Here is a 17,812-nt window from a genome sequence, read left to right as displayed (position 1 = left end):
TGAGGACATTTGATTTGGTTAATTTGAAGTATTAGTACATTCAATGGAATCCAAATTAGTTGGGGTTAAGCTCAGCTAGTCCTGTGTGGATGACTTCAACGTAAATGAAGAATCAATTCATTCAAGTAATCGACATTCATTCATAATGTAGAAGATAGAACTCTAGATACATGCTAGCCTTAACATTAAAGTAGAAGCAAATACTTTTTTTAGCTTTCTTTCACTGAGGTTTTTCTCCTGAGATGGGGATTTCCCCCCCAATTAATTCTGCAAATGCAGATAGCCAAATATCACCTCAGAACCTGGGCATATTTTTGTAACAGTACATGCCTTCTTTCATAAAATTGGTTGCTTTTTCTGCCCTTACTCTCATGGGTTCTGTTTGCCATCCTAACTAATAACTTTTCTAAAAATAACCCCCCTCAACTGAGGTAAAGTTGGACGCAATGGCTGAAACGGCACTTTTCAACTTTATGATCTGAAGACTGATGGAATATTCCTGTATTTCTCTTCATACAGGAGCAAATTCTCAACACATTTAAAACTACTATTATTTCCAAATTCTATTTTTTTAAAGAAAGATGTTTCCTGCCCCCCATTACCAATTACCAAATATTAATAATAATAATAATCATCATCATCATCATCATTATCATTATTAAAATCATAAGGCAAATTGGGAACATAATAATTTATTTTCTTACCTTCACATTTGGTGTGTAGAGATTTCTTAAAGACGCAAGTGCTGCTGACAAACTATCAGTGCTGTAGCCAATCCACAGAGACTGAAGTTGACTGGAAGAAATGCCCATTTTTCTACCCAGTCCCTGGCAAAACACAATGAACGGTGATGATAACAAAAACTGAAACAACAGAATTGCAGGGAGAGGAAACTACAGAAAGGAGCCTTGAATGTTCCTTGACATAAAAAAAAAAGCCCTCATGGACTAAATTCTCACAATTCAGGGTGGTTATCATAATGGCTTATCAGGCATAAAAATATACTTAAGGTGCATAATCTTTTAAAGCACATGTAGCCACTCTGCACCCTAAAGGCCTTAGGATCTGTCTCTGATTCTGATGTGGATTGCTTGTGCCACTGCATGGATATAGCAACAGGCAGCAGTGTTTTCTCCCTGCCTGAAGCGAATTTTTCTTTTAACTTTCTCTTTTTTTTGTTACATAAAGAAAACTAGAATGTGACGGAGTCATGTCCAAAAGGGAGAAAGACAGATATGTCTGCATAGATACAGATGCAGCTTTTGGAACAAAAAAGATTGCCCATCCAATTTAAGGATCCCTAAATGGTATCAAAATGGTCTGTCCACTCCAGATTTGCATCCAGAGGTTAGCCAACCATTGACCTAATACCAATATCCCTTTCTGGGACAAATGGTTGAGAGAATGCTATGGTAGGCTGCTACCGGTTCACCCGGGTTTGGGAGCTAACATTATGGCTGGTTTGGAGAACCTTCAAATCCCACCCTTGGTGCCCGTGGTGCAGAAGGCCAACTAGGCCATGCCCACCATGACCACGCCCACACAGCAACCGAGCAGAAAACTCATTGCTGAACATTTTTGAAGCTCTAATCTTTCCCCCAACTATCTTAATATCTTTTAATTGCAGTTCCAGCCTGGATTTGGGGGGGACACAATGTCTTTTTAGCTATCTAACTATTCAATTTATCTAATCGATATATAGACATCTGTCTCATATTTTATGATTCTGATCAGCTTATAATTAAAAATATTAACCAAAAAAAATCTAAAAAATAAAGCAACCATACAAACAATACAAGCTTTAAAAATAATAAAAAACCCATACAGTATAACTACGATCATACTGTCAGATAAACTAAACAGAAGGCAGAGGAAGTGCAATTTTGGGACATTCTGATGCTGCCAATTATGATATCTCCCTATATTGTCTTGATAAATTTTCAGCTATGAATTCCATTGTTACGGAGTGGGGGTGGGGGTTTGTGATCCTGGTTTGGAGAGATGGATTGAAAAGTAGTATCTGAGGAATACAACTCTGGCCATGGATAGTTACTGGCATAATTTTGATCCTACTAGCATTTAGCATCAAGATAAAGCCCTACAGCTGAGTGTCATCAATAGGAGTTAATAAAGGCTAGAGATGTTACTGGATCTGCAACCAGCATCTACTGGATGGGGTGGATGAAAGTCAAAAAAATGAGACAAGACAAACACTTTGTGGATGGAGAATTTCCAAGTATTGGAATTGAGATGCTGCCACATTTGATGCATTTAGATTCTCCCAGACGAACAGACATATGGATTTGGAACCATTCCTACAGCGATCAAGAAAATGGGAGGTCTATGAATAACTATGAGACCCTACTGCAAACTTCAGTGGGTTTTCCAATTATGCCTTTCCTAGACAGAAGCACTCTAACTATTAGTATTCAGACACTGATAAATTCAGATTTATTAGATTACTTTAATGCATTTTGATAGGACTACTCTTCAAGTTGTTTTCAAAAGGGGATCTTGATTAGAATGCAAGTTACTTAGGGCTGTGTGTGGGGCTTGGAGTGCATTGAAGAAAATGCCTCGGCTGCCAATTAATATATTGGGATAGGTTCAAAGCTCTAAACAACCTAAGATCAGGATAGCCAAGGGATCATCTTTGTTGTTCTAAGCTGATCCTATTTCTGAGATCATTGGGGAGGACTTAATGCATATACCCAGAAAAAACTAGGAATTGTTCAGTAGCCTTCTGTTAGCAGTCTTCTGTTTAGTGATATTTAAAGCTTTTCTCTCTTTTGCCTCCATTCTGGAATGCACAAATCATTGAAATTCCCAGAGCACCTAATATTATATTTTAATGTTGCACCTGAAAATCCGTATCTTAAATCAAACCTTCTCTATTTGAATGTTCAAGTAATGGCTTTTGTTTCTATATTTGTTTCTCTTTCTCTGTTTTTCTAAAAATTGTGTATTTTGCGTTTCAAAATAAAATTTGGAATGCTTTTGTATACAAACAAGTAACAATAATAAAGAACAACTACCACTATACACAAAAATGTGAAGTCACAGGTGCCAGTTCTTTAGTGCGTTGGCCTCCAGTTATTTCTAAACACCAAGGATGTTGTAATGTAAGGCAGAAATACTTAAAGATTTAATGGCATAATAAAATGTATCTCTTACCTTAAAAATGTGAGCTTTAAGAATGTGATGCCCAAGTTCCATCGTTTGCTGGCGGTTAAGTTTTCCTTCCTGACGTGAAAAGAGGAATGCGAGAAGAGCATGCCCATTCCTAAATGCAACAACACACAGGATGGAGACAAATTTATTAATGGTTCCTAATAAATCCCCCGGGAATATCTCAACCGACAAATTTTCATTCTCGCTTTCCTCTGCCTACAGTTCAAATTTCAAAATATATTAAACTTAGGAAGTAAAAGAGCTATTAGTACTACAGATAAGTCCTTGACATATAAGCACAATTGGAACTAGAATTTTGGCTGTAAGTTGTTGAAGTCGTAAATTGAGTCACCAACATGACCAGATTCAATTTTATGACCATTTTATGACAGTCATCAGCAAGTAAATCACATGGTTGTAAGTCATCATTCAACTTATCCAATGGACTTTTTTTAACCAGAAAAGCTATTTTCAAGAGCACCTGAAGGCAGGACAAGGAACAATAGATGGAAACTAATTAAGGATAGAAACAACCTAAAGCTAAGGAGAAATTTCCTGAGAGTTTGAACAACCAATCAGTGGAAAACTTGCGTCCAGAACTTGTGAATGCTCCAACACTCAAAGTTTTTAAGAAGAGATTGGGCAATCATTTGTCTCAAATGGTACAGGTTTGACTGCCTAGGCAGGTGGTTGGAGTAGACCTCCAACATCCCATCCAACTCTGATACTCTGATCTGTTTTTCTGTTATTGGTACTGTACATCATTCTGAAACTAAACTAGTTCTTTTTAGGAAGGAAACATATTGTATTTATAATACCTGTACAAATTAAGTATAAATATTCATGATTACAAAGTTGTGCAAACTCCACTGTCAATTCCCTGCGCAATTTCTGCAGTAAGCAGAAATAAAAATATTTTGGTTTTTTTCCTGATCATAATAAAACTATGACAATGTAACTACGCTAATGTAAGTCAACCTTAGATCTTCCAAAATATGACTTCCAATGTATTTCAATGGGTTAATAGTTTATGCACGTTATGAGATTAAAAGAAACAAAAAGGTAACCACTTATTTGAGCTCAACTCTTAGTGACCTCATGGGCTTATCCATATTATAGTCTTCAAATAATACAGAAAGCTAACTTTTTTTTTTTGCTAAAAAAAAGTTTAGTCTCAGAATTTCCTCCCAATGAAGGATTAAAGATTAGTTTTCAAGATCAATCAAAATATATGCTGTCTACATAAAAACAATGTTTCATAATAAATAAGATTTGTCAAATAATGCAATATAATTTAATTTATGAAATGTCTATGTCACCAATCTTGTAGTTCGGGGCAACTATTGAGGACCCAAATTGTGGGAGCAATAGGCTGGCTTTGTTAAAAAGTGCTGCTGCTAACATGTTGTAAGCCGCCCTGAGTCTAAGGAGAAGGGTGGCATAAAAATTGAATAAATAAAATAAATAAAATAAATAAATTATACTCATTACAATGAGAAAGGAAAGCAATGCTTTGGTGACAATGAACACTCTTAGCATTTTGTGAGATGGGTGAGGCCACATCACATACACAGGTAGTCCTTGACTTACAACAGTTCATTTGCTGACCGTTCAAAGTTACAACAAGCAGAGAAAAAAGTGACATGACCATTTTTTACACTTAGGACCATTGCAGCATGCATTCATTCATTCATTCATTCATTCATTCATTCATTCATTCATTCATTCATTCATTCATATATTGGATTTGTATGTCGCCCCTCTCCATGAACTCGGGGCGGCTAACAACAGTGGTAAAAACACATGTGACAATCCAATACTAAAAACAGCTAAAAACCCTTGTTATCTCCATGGTCATGTGATAAAAATTTCAGATGCTTGGTGATTGGTTCCTATTTATGATGGTTGCCATGTCCTGGGGTCAGGGGATCCCTTTTACAATCTTCTGACAAGCAAATTCAATGGGAAAGCCAGGTTCACATAACAACTACAATGATTTGCTTAACAACGGGGCAAGAAATGTCATAAAATGGGCCACAACTTACTTAACATATGTTTCACTTAGCAACATAAGTTTGGGCTCAATTGTGGTCATAAATTGAGGATTACCTGAACAGGGGGGATATAAATATCTATTTAGGATCTTTTTATGTGTGCGCTTACATATTTTCCTTTATCTTTCAAAATAGGAGGAAATCGGGTTTGGGGCATCATCAGACAGGCCACAAGAAGATAACTCTGTGTTTACTGCAGATTTGGGGCTGCAAGTTGCCTACCCTTGACTAACACAACCAGCCTATCACAAGGTTATTGCGATAAAAGCCTCTTTGTTCTGAACTGAAAGACACCTTGGAGAAAATTACTTTACTGGTATTTAATGGTTTTTCACACATATAACTGAACTTTAGTTTTTATTTTGAACAATACCCTCCCTTCAAAGTCACATCACAGTGGTTTTTAACGCCTGGGTTTCAGAAGCACCTTATTGTAGTTTTTGTGGCATGAAAAACTCATTTGAAGACCTGTTATCGCCTGAGTCAGTATTACATTTGTATAGTTAAGAAAGCCTTGAAGAAAAGCCCTGCTCAGCACTAAACCCCCAATTTTGCATACTGAAATGCTCGGAGCTAGGAAAGAGAATTGTTAGAGCTGCTGCAGCGCCGGGATTAGCATGCAAATGATACATCTGCTTAGCCAAATAGACCTGATGAAGTACATTTCTCCAGGAGCCAACACGCTCATTCATTCTCCTTCATTAATTTTTGAACTGCTTCTAAATTTGGAGCACCAAGCAGCAGGGGCCCATAAATCTTAGATAGCTGAACTTGTCCCCCCAAATAATATGAATGTCACTGTAGACATCAATAATTCCATTACAGACCATACCCAAATTTATTTATAGGATTTGCAAATGACAACTGGGACGGAAAAAATACTTACTAGTGCCTCAAATTCAAAAATTTAATAGATTTCTCCAAATGGGTTCCCTCCTACCATTTTATTGATTGATTGATTGATTGGATTTATATGCCACTTCTCTCCGAAGACTCGGGGCGGCTTAAAATATATAATATGATGGGCAGCTATATACAGTAAATGTTTAAAATAAATAAAATAAAATAAATATTCCATTGTATTGAAGTCTCTATAATCTCTGCAAATCTGAGAAAATCTTGACTGGAAGTGTACAAGAATAATTTGGTAAATGATTTTCAATGCTGGGCAGTCAGACTAACTAGCATTACAGCAGATGAAGAGCAACAAAGATGATTAGAGGACTGGAGGCGAAAACATATGAAGAACGATTGCAGGAACTGGATATGGCTAGCTTAGTGAAAAGAAGGACTAGGGGAGAGATGATAGCAGTGTTCCAATATCTCAGGGATTGCCACAAAGAAGAGGGAGTCATGCTACTCTCCAAAGCACCTGAAGGTAGGAGAAGAACCAATGGGTGGAAACTAAACAAGGAAAGAAGTAACTTTGAACTAAGGAGAAATTTCCTGACAGCTAGAACAATTAATCAGTGGAACATCTTGCCTCCAGAAGTTGTGAATGCTCCAACACTGGAAGATTTTAAGAACATGTTGCATAACCATTTGTCTGAAGTGGTGTAGGGTTTCCTGCCTAAGCAGGGAGTTGGACCAGAAGACCTCCAAGGTCCCTTCCAACTCTGCTGTTGTTATTATTAATATTATTATTAATAACAACATCCTTCCTATTTCTAAATTTTAAAATGCAGAATCTAATAAATAATAATTCATCCTTAACAACTGTAGGACCTCTACTTTTTGGATATACACACATCTCCTTTTTGTTTTTCAACTCCATGTATCCTTCAATTTAAGTTCAATATGATGGCTCTTAAAACTTTCCTCTTTAGTATACCTCCGGGACCGCCTTCTTCCGCACAAATCCCAGCGACCGGTTAGGTCCCACAGACTTGGCCTTCTCCGGGTCCCGTCGACTAAACAATGTTGTTTGGCGGGACCCAGGAGAAGAGCCTTCTCTGTGGCGGCCCCGGCCCTTTGGAACCAGCTCCCCCCAGAGATTAGAACTGCCCCCGCCCTCCTTGCCTTTCATAAAGCTCTTAAGACCCATCTCTGCCGTCAGGCATGGGGGAACTGAGACATCTCCCCCGGGCCTATACAGTTTATACATGGTATGTTTGTGTGTATGTTTGTTTTTAATAATGGGGTTTTTAGCGTTTTTAAATTATTAGATTTATTTTTCCATTGTTATTGTTATTGTTGTGAGCCGCCCCGAGTCTACGGAGAGGGGCGGCATACAAATCTAAATAATAATAATAATAATAATAATAATAATAATAATAATAATAATAATAATAATAATAATAATTTACCTTGGTTCACACAAAAAATCAGTGCTTTCCCCATCTGCTCTCCAAACAAGCCATTCCCTGAAGGAAGGATGGCAGAACATTCGTGTTTTGTCACGTCTTTTTATCAGAAAGCCTGAAAGGGCCTCCATCCTCTGCGAGAACTCTTCCCACTCCTGTTCACCGTGTATCTGGCCAGCGTTAATTGCTTGGAAGATCTGGTCATCTGTCATTGGGTGAAGGGACGCTAGAGCCACATTCAGCACGGGGAGGGCTCTTTCGAAGGCTGAATTCGTCATGAATTTCATGTTGCACTGAAGTAAATAAAGCTCAGAAAGAGATACTGGAACTACTTTGTAACTTGCACTTTTAATCACCAGGTGACCCTTCTGGAACAGATCTAGCGTCAACTTCAAATATAGGTAAGATCCCATGCTCCTCAAGATCAAGTGGTTGCTCACTTTCCCAATAGTCATGGCATCGACTTTTCCATTGAGGGAAATATTGTTTACTATATCCTGGCTGGCATTGATCCTGTATTGAATATATGCATTTAAATCAGACTGTATTTCTTTGTTGTCTGAAAAATCGTCCAAGGAGATTGTGAAGAAAGGATGTGAGCTGGTTTTTTCCTGCATTAGAGAAGGAAAGAGAAAGAAATAAGTACCTTATAGCATTTATCAAACTTCATTATTATATCTGTTGATTTTAAAAACATGCTAAATTAAAGCTGGTGAACGCTTTTTGATTGAGAATCAGAAAAGACACATTAGCACTAGTGTGTATTTATTAAAATAACAGGGAATTTTCTGGTCAATAACTTTATATATAACTGTCAATAACTTTATTAATTTATTATATTCATACGACAATTCAATATTCGAACACTTTTCATCAGGAACAAAACCCAAAACAAAACCCATATTCCTTATATACACAAAACAAATTGATACATATTTTCTACTGTACCTGAATGGTTTTATATAAAAAAGCATTCAAAATATTTTATTTGCATTCTAAATGGAAATCTTTAACACAGGTTGAGTTTATAACTTGACAGTGGTTGATCCTGATCCTGTTCTTGTGACCAAACGAGAGTCACTTAAAAACTAAAGGCCCGATGTACAGTAAACAAGGGGATATTTAAAACAATGAGACATCTTATACTCATGAAAAAGCTTCCCCCATATGCTTTACTAGGAGACAATCATATGACTTTCTGACATAGTTTTTCCTGGTTAGGCTCCTGCTGTGGTCAGAATTGGGAAGTGAATTCCGCTCTAAACTGATCCCTTCAATTCAGAGATTTATAATCTACATCTTGAAATCAGATTGTATCGGGGGAAAGGAATTTAAAAATAAAACTTTGAAACCACTGAAGTTTCATAATGAAAGAAAAAATGGGAAGAAAATAGAAATTCTAGCAATGTGTGTGGTACATAACTGATTGATTATGTGGTGCATAATCAAATTAAATCTTGCATCAGGTCCCTGCAGCTGCTTCAGAATGCTAACACAGCTCTCAACTCCTACATTTTAGATTTTAGTAAGCATTAATGTGAGTCAAACTGACTCATAGTGGCATTGGTGTGGAACAACGTTCTTACTATACAATGAAAACATTTGAATACAGATATTGCAGACCCACAACAAATACATTATGACCTTTGTACAAGCCTCCACTGTGTATAAATTGTAATGATGGCCATTCCTACATATGTGTAGTTTGTAACAGCAGAAACTGTCAGGGAGTTCAGACTAGTCCTTCCAAGTAAAATTTAAAACAGTATTTTCTGTTCTGAGATTGCAATGTTATTAACAGAGCAAAAATTATACTACCATTTGCTTAAATATTACCTGAAAGTTTGTTCTTATAGTCACGATCAGTTTTAGCCATGGTGGAAATTTAGAAATAATATTTGTGATGAATGAAGAAACTGTATCCCCATAATCAGGTTTATGAAATTCAGCTTCATTTAAGCCATCAATCAAAATGATGCATTCTTCTTCTGAAATTTTCTGTTCTGAAGGACATGATTGTGAAAAAGCAAAAGAGGTAAGAACATTTATTAATATATTTCAGCCATGTGATATACTGACACAAATTCTGACATTCACTACAATGGTCAATGAGAATAAAACAACAACATAGCTTCATGCCTTCTTGAAGGAACCCAAACATCCCATTTTAAATTTATACAATAGATTATAGACCCAAGAAATAAAACAAATGCTGCATTATGTTGTCATTTTTTAAAATCAAGCATGACTAACAACTAAGAGGGAAAAAATGATAAATGTTTTATCTACTTAGATATTTCATTAAAAAAACGGCAATCCAGGCTGGTATTTGCTTCCATTTCTATCTAACAGATATACTTAAATGAAGGCATAGCAACTGCATTTCATTTTATCTAAAGAGTGGCAACATTGCTAAAAGTAGAATGATTACAAAGCATTTCTAGATGGTGGAATAAACATCTGCATGGCACCCTGAGGTTCCATTTTGCAAATGGATGCACAGCGCCTCTCATGAATAATTCGTGTTTCCCATTATTGTATAGACCAGACAGTTTGGAAGCATATAATCTGAAAAACTTTTGATGTTAATGTTCATTATTAATTTAAGACTAATATATCAACTTTCTCTTTCTCTGTGTCTCTATCTAATAAACATATACATAATCCAGGGAGCTTCAGGCATTCACAGTTCCTACTTGAATAGAAGGTGTCATCTGTGAAAAGACAGCTTTTTTAAACCACCATCTGGTAACACCAGTTGCCCTCTTTCCTAGATTGGGGCATGGCTTTCCTCCTTCTAGCATCACCTTAGTTACTAGGCACTGTGCCACGATATGCCCATGTGATACCTCTGCTTCATGAACTGCATTGGTTACCAATTTGCCTCTGGGTACAAGTCAAAATGCTTACCAGAAAAATCTATCTACTAGGTATTCATCTGGCTAGTATCCTTAGTCTGTTCAGCTTTAGCACATTATTTTATCTCCTGATTAGGGCTGAAAAAACCTTTCTCAGAGGGTGTAGGAATGAAAAAATTCCTGCAAAGACTTAGGGCAGGAAAAACTGCTTTGGAAGGAGTAGGAATAAAAATAAATGTGGCAAGCCCGGAAGATGGTTAGAACTGTGTTAGGGCTGAAAAGGCCTTTTTCAGAGGGAGTAGGAATGAAAACAAGCCTGCGAAGAATTAGACAGAAAAAACCTTCTTAGGAGGGAGTAGGAAGTGAGGAATATCATTAGCCCCTAATTAGGGCTGGTGGGGGGGGAAGCTTCAAAGAGCTACATTTGGAGTACAAGGCACACCCAAATTTTCAGCCTCTTTTAGGGAGGGAAAAGGTGTGTCTTATATTCCAAAAAATATGGTATTTTTATTTATAAAGCCCTATATGACACATACCTAGTAATACCATCTCTGGATGCATGCTTTCTCTCTAGCAGCACTTGCTTTCTGTAATGTGGTTCCTCGTGAGATTCAGATGCCCCTCCTCCCCCTCTCCCACTCCGCTGTTGTTTAGAAGAGCCGCGAAGCCCTGGGAAGGAAAGGAATGAGCAAGGAAGAGTGGAATCCCTCACTTCATCACGCTTGCTATCTTTTAACAATGGATCATTTGTCATTTCTTCGACTATTATGAGCCGCCCAGAATCCAAGAGTATACAAGTTTAATTAATAATAACAGTAGTTAATGGTGCTGAGCTTTTGAGTTGGAAAGCTGACTGTCTAAGTTTAAGACCTGAGTGCCACCCAATGGAGTGAGCTCCAGGTCTTGCCCGCCTAGCAGTTCAAAAGCATGCAAATGCGAATAAATAGGTACCACTTTGGTGGGAAGGTTGTATGCCCCTTTGGCGCATAGCCAGGCTGGTCACATGATCACGTGGCCAAGAAACAAGAGATGAGCATCGCGCCCTAGAATCAGACATGACTAGACCGGAAACCTTTACCTTTCTTTACATCACCTCCCATTCCGTTTTCATTCTGTGTGGTATCTGTTGTCCTCTTTTAAAGAAAGACAACCTCTCCACTCTTCTCCAGTCCACTGCTATAAAATACTCTATATAATTTTCCATATCGGCCATGTGTTATGTTTTCCTGCTTACCTCTCCTAAGATTAACCAGTGGTTCCAATACACCTCTTCTGAACGCTGCCACAGGATCTTGAACACAGGACCTAAGGCTAAGCATACTTTGTAGGTGTGGTTCCTTTATCAAAAGTTCTCTGTATGCTGTTAACTGAGGTGACCGGCAAAGTAGAGCTGCGATACTATGCACAAATTCTGGGACAAGGCATGTGTAAGTGTTGTCAGCTTGGCAGTAGTGATAGGCAACGACCTTTTAAAAAAACACAACACTTTAGCATTTCTGGCTGACAACCACACAAAATAATGAAAAAGGAATATCCCAGGCTGAAATGCACTTTAATTATTCCTTAAACCATTTGAGACATAAACCTCGAAAGAATATTCAAACTGTATGTGCAGATCTCACTACTCTAGTTTAAAATACAATAGTTAAAACTAGCAAATCTTTTCTTCAGCGTACATGTGTAAATTTTTACATCCATTGGCTAAATATATCTGGCCCCCAGAATTGTACATCTAATATAATTCTCTATGCAAAGGTTGAATAATTTATTTTTATTTTTTGCAATTGCAGAATCATAGCATGACATTTTTTCTTAACTGTGATAAATTCACGTATAAACATCTCCATAAAACATTATCTCCCCCCCCAAAAAAATCTTCTGTATTACATAATCTAGCACATATTAATGTAAGAATTTTAGAGAATATTCAAGAAATGTTTAGGATGGAGTTCTTAATTTATTGGAACACCATCTTTCGGCTGTGGCGAGGAGGGCGTTTGCCCAGGTTCGCCTGGTGCACCAGTTGCGGCCCTACTTGGACAGGGAGTCATTGCTCACAGTCGCTCATGCCCTCATCACCCCGAGGTTCGATTACTGCAACGCTCTCTACATGGGGCTACCTTTGAAAAGTGTTCGGAAACTTCAGATCGTGCAGAATGCGGCCGCGAGAGCCATTGTGGGGCTTCCCAGATTCGCCCAGGTTTCTACAACACTCCATGACCTGCATTGGCTGCCAATCAGTTTCCGGTCACAAGTGTTGGTAATGACCTTTAAAGCCCTACATGGTATTGGACCAGAATACCTCCGGAACGAATCCCAGCGGCCCATAAGGTCCGAGAGTTGGTCAATGTTGTTTGGCGCGCCCCAGCGGAAGAGCCTTCTCTGTGGCGGCCCCAGCCCTCTGGAATCAACTCCCCCAGGAGATTAGAACGGCCCCCACCCTCCTTGTCTTTCGCAAATTACTCAAGACCCACCTATATCGCCAGGCATGGGGGAACTGAGACATCTCCCCCAGGCTTTTATATTTTATGTTTGGTATGTATGTGTTGTATGGTTTTAATTGCTGGGGTTTTATATATCTTTTTCTTTTAATATTAGATTTGTTTCACTGTTATATTGTCTTTATTATTGTTGTGATATAATAATAATAATAATTTATGTTCAATATTTCATAGAAAGTCTTAAGAGGCCTTTGAAAGTCAGATATAATTCATTTGATGGCTAGTACGTGAGTTTTCAAGAAAAAATCATTATCAGTTTCATCCGTTCTACAGAACATTGTCTTATTTAATACACATTTTGGCCCCCATTATATTATCTAAACAGGACTGGGAAATTCTCATCCTTTCACTTCATTTCTTATCCTTTCACTTCATTTAAGGAAGCAAAAGAACATTTTTGGCAAAACAAATTGCAAACAACCCCCCCCCCCCCCGAAAAAAAATTAAGATCAATTATTCAGTAGGAGAAAATATTTAAAAGTTTCTACTTTCCATCCTATAATCTTGGGTCAGCATCAGAGATCCTGTGCTGTGTACTGAAAGAATTTACTCTGTACCCAATGCCAGAATAAATAGTTAAAGCAATAGGAAATAAACATGGCACCTCATTAACCCCACGGGGGATGTTCCTGCCAATATGTAAATAAAACCAGAAAGTTTTAGTCCACGTATTCAATAGAGCAGCATGCCAATCCAGTGTGTACAGTCTGTCTTTTTGTTCATCCGTTTGCTTTTTTTGCAGAATGCTATTTTGGTTGCTGACAATCAACTCTACCATTATTTGAAAGTGTGGTATCAAAGAATAAAATAACTGTTGTGAATCTCCTTTTGGAGTCTCCACAGTTGAGCTACATTCAATTAGTACACTCACAGTAGGGACATTCAATTTAATTTAAGCAATTGTATTTCATTATTCAGAAATACAGCTGAATTCCAGAGTGTAAACCCAAGCAAGGGTGCATAAAACTATATCTTAAATTAAATTAAATTAAATTAAATTACATTAATATGTGTGCTTTCTATCAAATTCTAAACATAGCATGTCACTGAGGATGACAGCATTAGGATAATTGTTATATAATACTGCTTTAAGTAAATACTTCAACACCAAACAAATCCTCTTTTATTTTCAATCTTTTGCAAGGCTTTCCTATTTTCACAATCCTTCCTACCAAAGTAAATGCATTAGAATTATCCCTGGTGCAATCTGCTAATTCCAGTTTACGTAACTGTTAGACACATCAGTGACGAATACACTGTAAGCTGCTAAATCCAGTGTTTTATTTCTGCCACTTCCTCTTCCCAATAGATGAGGAAATTATGCAATAAACCAGGAAGGAGGAGGGGTGTTGTGCCTTTTGGAATGACAGATTAACCCTGCCAAAGTCAGACACAACATTAGAAAGGGAAGAATAGTCCTCCAGAATGTGCACTACTTTCTGCTCTGCCTTCGTGCAGCAAAATGATGAGGTTTTATTAAAGCTAAAGAACAATTTAAAAAAATGGTGAGACATAAGCTTGTCTATCTACACAGCATCCTAAATTTTTTATGTTTATGTTTATATTTGTGTGTGTGTGCACAAGCTATTTAGCTCTCATCAGCTAGCCATTCTCTCCTAGGATTCGAACCTGGGCTGTTAAGACAGTGATTTACCTTCTAAATCACAGGTTCTTCTCCCTTTATCAGCTGAGCCAGGGAAAGATTACATGTTTTTCTGTCGAGTCACCTGGTATATCCAAATATGGGAGGGAGCATACACATACATACATACATACATACATACATACATACATACATACATACATACTATATAATTGAACCCTGGAATAAATGTTAATTAGCACTAATGTATGTGTGTGTTTACACAGTGTGTATATATAGTATATCGTGTGTGTGTGTGTGTGTGTGTGTGTGTGTACAAGCTATTTAGCTCTCATCAGCTAGCCATTCTCTTCTAGGATTCGAACCTGGGCTGCTTTTGCCTTGTTAGGCAGTGATTTTACCCTCTTAAACCAGTGTTCCCCAGTCTTGGCCACTTGAAGATATCTGGACTTCTGGACTAGCATTCGCTGGCTGGGGAATTCTGGGAATTGAAGTCCAAATATTTTCAAGTGGCCAAGGTTGGGAAACACTGCTCTAAATCACAGGTTCTTCTCCCTTTATCAGCTGAGCCACGGAAAGATTACATGTTACCGAGTTGTAACCGAGTTGTCGAAGCGTGGAACTCATTTCCGGACTCTATAGTGTCATCCCCAAACCCCCAACACTTTACCCTTAGATTATCTACCGTTGACCTATCCAGATTCCTAAGAGGTCGGTAAGGGGCGAGTACAAGTGCACTAGAGTGCCTTCTGTCCCCTGTCCTATTGCTCTTCTATATTTCCTATACCTTTCTTCTATTCCTATATCTCTTCTTCTATTCTTTCATTGATATATCCTATTACTATACCTTCTTTTCTATTATTTCTTAGATATATTATACTATGAGTATCTCCTCTATAACCTTCATCATGTACTTTACTATGTGTATATAGATATATACCCACTAAAACTCTCATTGTGTATTGGACAAAATAAATAAATAAATAAATAAATAAATAAATAAATAAATGTTTTTCTGTCGAGTCACCTGGTATATCCAAATATGGGAGGGAGCATACACATACATACATACATACATACATACATACATACATACATACATACTATATAATTGAACCCTGGAATCAATGTTAATTAGCACTAATGTATGTGTGCGTATACACAGTGTGTATATATAGTATATCGTAAGTATGTATGTATGTACTGTACGTATGCATATATGTATGTAAATAATCTCATATCGCAGAGAGAACGTTCACAAATCATTGTTTTTTGTATTTTCATAAAACTGGGGGGGGGACCCATTAAGCATTAAATGCGCTACCTTGGATGCAAGGCGTCTAACCGATTCATCCATTTGGTTCTGATGTTCCTGAGCAGGAGGACCGGCGGAGGTTTTGGCTGGACTGGTACCAGCTGAAGGAACCAGAGACGGAGGGAGCTGGCTGAGAGGAATCTCCTGACAGGGGTCATTGTCTGCAGGGGAAGAAGCAGAGACCGGAGTTATAATGCACGGCATCCATTTGTGGTGTAAATTATGTATCTGTAATGCTGGAGATGTTTAGTCTTCAAGAGAAACCTAAACACTGCTTGGATTTTGTGTTCTTTTCTCAGGTGTTACCAGTTATGACTCCAGTGCATAGCTTCGGGCTATGCTTCCCTCTTTGGAGTCTTCTGGTAACAAAATCTTGGCATGAGAAATTAACTGAAACAAGCCAGCATCTACAAAGAAGTGGATTACAGAAAGGGCATTGTACGTGCGTGATGCAAACACGCACACTTCCCCCCCTCCTGATCCCACAAAATTGTGTCACGCTACACTGGTTTCTGTTTATATCTTCATGTCAAAATATTAAAAACAATCACATTTTGTCGCACAGTCTTATTCCCAAAAGGCTACAATTCAGCAAATAGGTGTGTGTGTGTGTGAGAGGGGGGGGGAATATGAGAGGGAGGGAGGGAGAGAGAGGATAGATAGACAGAAAATTATTGTTCAGATATAATGGACCTCAACAGTACTTAGAAATCAGCCAAGAGCTCAAGGCCAAAAGCACTCTACTTTAGAGTACACAAGTACTGAACGGCATCTAATGAATACATGATGAAATAGGACCTTCCCTTCGCATCCATTCTACCCTTCCCTCAAGTCCATCTCAGTTTCAGGGGCCCTGTTAATTGTGGTGATTAGCTATGCCGTGAACAAGAATGGGAGAGAAAGGAATGATAAGTTAGAAGCAGAATTTGGGCCCAGCTCTGACATCAATTGAATCCATTCAAATTTTGTACAAATTCATCTTGTGAAACAAAACACATAAGTATTGAATCTCTGAATTTGCAAGGAATATACAATTATTTCTTCTCTTCAGTACAGGATTCAATATATGACTTTCCACTTTTTTTCCCTTCACTTTAATTAGAATTTATTTTCTCCTCAGAGCTCCCTGGGCATCTTTTTAAAGTGTTGATCTTCTGGCCTTCTACAATTGTATCTGTAGCTAACAGTCTCTGGCTGAAGCTCTGTGTCCTCTCTTCACACACCAGGGGTTTTTTTTTGTGTGTGCATCATTTCTGGAAACAGGATAAAGAGCTCCCTGTCACCAGCTGTCAAAATCCATCCGGCGCATATAAGATGGCACCTAGAATCCTATCCATGTGGATAAAGGCGGCTGACATAGACTGACTAAGATCTGGACGTGATCCACACACTTTTCACTGAAGCCTGCAGGGGAAATTGCTCTTCAGTTTCCCTGCCAAAACATGATCCAAGAAAATGGCAGGCGGCATCATCATCACAATAGGCCTTTCAGTTGCCCCCACCCCCCCGCTTCTCGGTTTTTTTGGGTTCCTCTTAATTTTCTTCAGACTTTCCTTTTTCAAGCTGCTTTAGCTTCCTGGCCCACATCTTTCAGAACCTTTTTCCAGAATCTTTATGACGAAAAGCACACTCCAGTGAGTGGAGCAAAAGGAACCACATCCAGGCAAATAGGAGTACAGTGTTCCCTTGACTTTCGTGGGTCCAACATTCGCGAAAAGTCTATACCATGGTTTTTCAAAAAATATTAATTAAAAAATACTTCCCGGGGTTTTTTCAACACCACGGTTTTTCCCGCCCGTGATGTCATACGTCATTGCCAAATTATTAATAAATACTTATGTTAATAAATATCAGGATCAATAAGTATCTTCTTCAATGGTGAGTACCAGTAATAATGGTGAGTAATAATCTAAAGGTTGTTAAGGGAATGGGATCAATAAGTATCTTCTTCAATGGTGAGTACCAGTAATAATGGTGAGTAATAATCTAAAGGTTGTTAAGGGAATG

The 17,812-nt window shown here is 38.0% G+C and overlaps 1 protein-coding gene across 3 annotated transcripts in view; it reads right to left on the bottom strand.

The window, feature by feature from the left end:
• The window catches only part of TANC1 (tetratricopeptide repeat, ankyrin repeat and coiled-coil containing 1), a 206,029-nt gene that overhangs the window by 28,359 nt on the left and 159,858 nt on the right, over window positions 1-17,812 (bottom strand). For all 3 annotated transcript variants that reach the window (XM_070731570.1, XM_070731572.1, XM_070731571.1), the window contains exons 10-15: window positions 15,815-15,966; window positions 11,621-11,852; window positions 9,365-9,531; window positions 7,532-8,139; window positions 3,175-3,283; window positions 705-827 (exon numbers count right to left, since the gene is read on the bottom strand). In XM_070731570.1, coding sequence (XP_070587671.1) covers window positions 705-827; window positions 3,175-3,283; window positions 7,532-8,139; window positions 9,365-9,531; window positions 11,621-11,852; window positions 15,815-15,966 — 1,391 coding nt within the window. The remainder of the gene's footprint in view (window positions 1-704; window positions 828-3,174; window positions 3,284-7,531; window positions 8,140-9,364; window positions 9,532-11,620; window positions 11,853-15,814; window positions 15,967-17,812) is intronic.

Source organism: Erythrolamprus reginae, chromosome 1 (genome assembly GCF_031021105.1).
Source record: "Erythrolamprus reginae isolate rEryReg1 chromosome 1, rEryReg1.hap1, whole genome shotgun sequence".
In the NCBI taxonomy this organism is placed as follows: Eukaryota; Metazoa; Chordata; class Lepidosauria; order Squamata; family Dipsadidae; genus Erythrolamprus; species Erythrolamprus reginae.
This window is presented reverse-complemented; position numbering and strand designations above follow the sequence as displayed.